This window comes from Anneissia japonica, unplaced genomic scaffold (assembly GCF_011630105.1).
Source record: "Anneissia japonica isolate Jap-2015-1 unplaced genomic scaffold, ASM1163010v1 scaffold685_len2926416_cov193, whole genome shotgun sequence".
NCBI classification, from domain to species: domain Eukaryota; kingdom Metazoa; phylum Echinodermata; class Crinoidea; order Comatulida; family Comatulidae; genus Anneissia; species Anneissia japonica.
This window is the reverse complement of record NW_022692922.1, coordinates 418674-423466: the sequence shown is the minus strand read 5'-3', so window position 1 is coordinate 423466 and position 4793 is coordinate 418674. Positions and strand designations below refer to the sequence as shown.

General features: G+C 37.2%; 1 protein-coding gene across 1 annotated transcript in view; it reads left to right on the top strand.

Annotated features, from left to right (window-relative positions):
• The first annotated feature begins 473 nt into the window (after positions 1 to 473).
• LOC117100459 (laccase-like) overlaps positions 474 to 4793 on the top strand; it is a 7489-nt gene continuing 3169 nt past the window's right edge. Inside the window, exons 1-2 of the mRNA XM_033240161.1 lie at positions 474 to 1209; positions 4053 to 4711. Of these exons, the coding sequence (XP_033096052.1) occupies positions 1081 to 1209; positions 4053 to 4711 (788 nt within the window). The 5' untranslated portion in view covers positions 474 to 1080. The remainder of the gene's footprint in view (positions 1210 to 4052; positions 4712 to 4793) is intronic.

Genomic DNA, 4793 nt, shown 5'->3' with positions numbered 1-4793 from the left:
TGTAATGTTTAGTCTACTATGTTTATATTGGTAACAATAACTGTTATAACAAAATAATTGTTTGGCGCAGTCGTTACAGTTAGGTTTCTCAACAGCTTTTTCTGCTTTCTTAAAATAATCACTTGATTCATGCTTGATTCAAATTGAAATACCGGTAATTAAAATAGAACACTGAAAAAAATAAATTTTAAAAAAATGAAAAAAATAAATTTAAAAAAAGTCGGACCTTCTTCCGTTTTATATTTGGATTTTTGTCGGTGTTAAAAAAAAATTTCAGGAATCCCAAGAAAAATTAGCCATTTTTATATTATTTTCACCTAATTTTTAGCAAAACCATCCTTTTCCAAATAAAACCATTAGAACCAAGTTATAGAGCGTCATGCGATGAAACACATACGTGTATTATACACGTCACACGCACACATATTTATGTATCTATGTAGGACTATATGTACTATATCTTTCTTCTAAATGAATTTTTGGAAAGAAATATCATTTGTTCTTTTGTATTTGTAATAGTATATTAAATTATTTGTTAAGTTGAGAAAAAAATGCCCAATAAATTAAATAATTCAATGGTTTTGTGTGAAAGGGGCTGGACTTGATTAGTGTTTACACTTTTTCATAAAATATATACCCTCAATTTTTTCAATGATTTCATATCGTTAATAATAAAGATATGCACAGATTGGGCGAGTTAACAATGACATAATGACAGTGACATTATTAATGTCGAAATATTGAATCCCGACACGATGGCGTGCATTTCCATACTTGGAGTATGTTTTATACTGTTTTACAAATTGTGTACCGAAATGTTAATGATTTTGTTATTGATACTCGCCATGCAAACCTCCAAGAAATGTATTATCAATTTTTATTATTATCTCCTCTTATTTAGGATGTGCAGCTAGACAGTGTAAGGGAAAATCGAATTCAACATTCTACAAGGAACATAATAGGCCTATCAATGTCAGTTACAAGGAAAGCATCACTAATCATCCGTGCTACCGAACGTGTGAATATCCAGCCAAACCAAGAATATGTGAATATGAATTTATCGCCGAATGGGCTAATTCAATGTCAGGTTATTGTTTTGATTGTCCATTCAATCCCGATCATTGCAATCTAAAGAACTGTCTTTCAATAGACGGACACCCTCGATTAGTAGTTGTTACCAATGGAAAGACACCTGGGCCTAGTATAGAGGTAATGAAAATAATATTTGCATTTTTAAATAGTTAATTTTCATGAATAACTTTTTGATGTATATATTCCTAGGGATCCTATACTTTATTACACTATTTAATTAGTAACAATTCTGAAATATTTACCTATATCAATTTTAGCTATCAATCGCAAAGGCCTACATCTAAGAGAAATATTACAAAAATATTTTTGTGGATTTAAATTGACAACTAAAAACTAAATATAGATCATAGATGAAATATATTGGTCAAATATATTGGTAATTCCATGGATTTTATGCTATGAAGTTAAGGGTTACTTTTAAATTAGCAAACCATAATGAATTCCTTGTGTTCAAAACGCCAAATTAACTGTACCAGGGGCGGAACAGTTTCAGAATCGGTGAGTAGCACCTAACATTGATTTGCATTGACATTTTTAAAATTTAGTAGCAAAATGGGGGGGGGGGACCTGCCCCCCCCCGTGTCCCTACTGGGTCCGCCCCTTTTGTAAAATACAAATAAATGAATGAAAATGAAATAATAAAGTTGTATACTCATTTGAAAATTCGTTTAAGATAAACCAAAACGGTAACTTACTTTGGTACTTTTCAAACCGATGTCATCGGATCTTCGTTAGGGGCAATGCAACTAGCTGAATGCTAATTGTCTTCCTTGTCGGCGGGTGGTGTTCGACGACGTGCACCAGCTATGTTACCAGTTGGATGTTCCGGGGATCCCAGACACTCCAGGGTTGAAAAGATGGTCGTATATGATGGGGTTGATATGCTCGCATCATCTCTGTTCATGAGTAGCAAAGTTAATAAAAATTAGGATCCATCATCAAAACAAGCTGAAAGAAAAAAAAAACGATAAAAAAAGAAAAAAAAATCTACATCAAGCGGACGGAGAATTGTTTGCTCAGCAGAAAAAGAGGTGGGTATAAACCTGTCAAATTGCCCCCTTGGTGATGTGGAATTTAAGATTTTAGCTAAAGGCTTGAATTTTGCTTTTACACAGCCTAAACATGCAGTAGAAGATCTTATCGTTACCATGGAATTAGCATGTAGAATAATTAGCTGCAAAGCAAGATAGTCAGTCTCAAAGCAGTAAGGATTGACTTTAGCGAAGCTAAAATACGATACAGCCATATCCATCTTACCTACAGATAAAGGGAAAGCTACTGTAATACTAGATTCTATCGAATATGAAGAGAAAGTACACAGCATGTTGTCAGATGAAAAGGTTTATAAAAAGGTTTAAAAAAAATATCCCTGTACAAAAGGTTAGTATCGATCTTTAACACATTAAAGAAAGAACAAAAAATAACAGATGCTCAAAAAGATATTTATTTCCAACATCAGAACATTGGAAACACGGTACACCATGTTGAACATTCCAAAGACCTGACTGAAGTATTATATAACATTCAACTAGCACCAGGTGAGGGTTTCGTTTCATTCGATGTTGTGTCCCTATTTACTAACAGTTCGGTAGACAAGTCATTGGATTAGTGGTGGTGTCAGGGATTTGCCGACAAGTGGTCCAACGTGTCTGACGGAGGGGTCCGAACCAAGGCGACGACGAAGCTTCGGTCGACTGCCCGCAATAAAAAAAAAATCCCTGGTAGGGTTCATGGGGAGTGTTTTTTGTATGGTTTAATTTGGTCCTAAATGTAATTCAGACCACAATATAAAGGATTGGCAATCAAAAAATCGTTATTGGGTGGGGAAAAATTCCCCTGCCCCCGCTGGCGCCACCACTGCATTGAATATTACGAGAAATTGTCTCACAGTTGACAGACGTTGAATTCATAAAATTGTTGGATTTAGAGCTTCACTACGTTACGCACTTCAGATTAATATATATGGAATGACTTGACGAACAGGCTATTGCGAGTGCACATCAGGATATTAAGCCTCGTATATGGAAGAGATATGTAGACGACATCCTTGCTATCATTCTAACGGGTTTTACAGATGAGCTAAATAAACATCTTCACAGTATAGACAGAACGGACCACTATCCCCTTCTAGATGTTCTAATCACTAAACACCCCCACAACCCTTTCCTACAACAAAAACAGTGATTATTAATTGGTTTATCACAAAGAATTATATATAGTTATTGCCATTTAAAACCTGGAGTGCCTGGGAGCCAACACACTGATGGAGGAGTGTAAAGATGTGTATAAGAGACAGCCCCACCCCTAGGGGAAATAAAATTTGTCGGGGATTTTTTATTATTAAAAGATGATGAAATTTTGTGTTAATTATGGGATTCTTTATTTTAAAAAGATGTTGGGTTACTAGTCCCCCTACTAATCCCGTCTGAAGTACCAGACGGGGAGGAAGAGCTGGCGCACCACTGCAAACCATACGCTCGCAATAGTAACACCCCGCACATACGGTTTCTGCTCGCACTAAACAGTTTTCAATCCCTAAAATTGTGACAGCTTAGTAATACGGCATGCTTGAGATTTGATTTTTCCCCGACAACCTTGCTGGAGATTCCCCTACAGATGTCCAAGCTGGAGTTCAGAGGTCCTCGATGGACCTCTTCGCCCCCTGTCCTCCCGCTAGCGCCACCCCTGCCCCCAAGAACATGCAGCTGGTAACATCGCTGGCGCACGTCGTCGAACACCACCCGACGATAGAGAAGACAACTAAAATTGACGAAGATCCGCCGACATCGGTTCGGTTCGAAACGTAGCAAAGTAAGCTGACGTTTTGGTTTACTTTAAACTAATTTTCAAATCAGTATACATAAATAAAAACTAAATGAATTTATTTGATCATAATAAAGTTGTATTTGTAAATAAATGAAAATTACTTTAATCGTCTCTGTCTGTAATTAACGTTGCAGGTTTGTCGGGGTGACACAATTCGCGTAAAAGTAGTCAATCAGTTGGTCGACCACGGTGGTTTATCAATACACTGGCATGGTCCTCATCAGGTTGGCACAAACTGGATGGACGGTGTGTCAATGATAACGCAATGTCCTATACCACACGCTACATCTTTTGTGTACGAGTTTCTAGCACAACCAGCAGGAACCCACTGGTGGCATGCCCATTCTGGTTTCTACAGGGTTGATGGTATGTACGGACCGTTGGTTGTCAGAAAAGCAAGAGAGAACGAGAAAATCGCGGAATTTTATGACTTTGATTTATCAGAACATGTAATGATAGTGTCAGACTGGACACCATATGTAGGTTTACAGACGTACTTAGCACAAACAACAGCGAGTACTCTGCCACCTATTACTCAGCAGACGATATTGATCAACGGGAGAGGTAGAGGGCGTGAGTTCACAGACGATGAAGGTAATGTTTTCTACACTCCGCGGTCGGTTTTTCATGTGGTATCTGGCTTTAGCTACCGTTTTCGGATAATCAGCAGTGCCATTGCAGCATGTAACATCCAGGTATCAATTGATGGTCACCTAATGTTGATAATAGCAACGGATGGGTCAGAGATCAAACCGGTATCAGTTAATTCATTTATCATGGCATCTGGTGAAAGGTAATTTCTGTAATTGTCCTTATTAAGGCCCGAATGCATACATTTTCTTATAGACTTTTTTCAATGTTTACATTGGGCTATA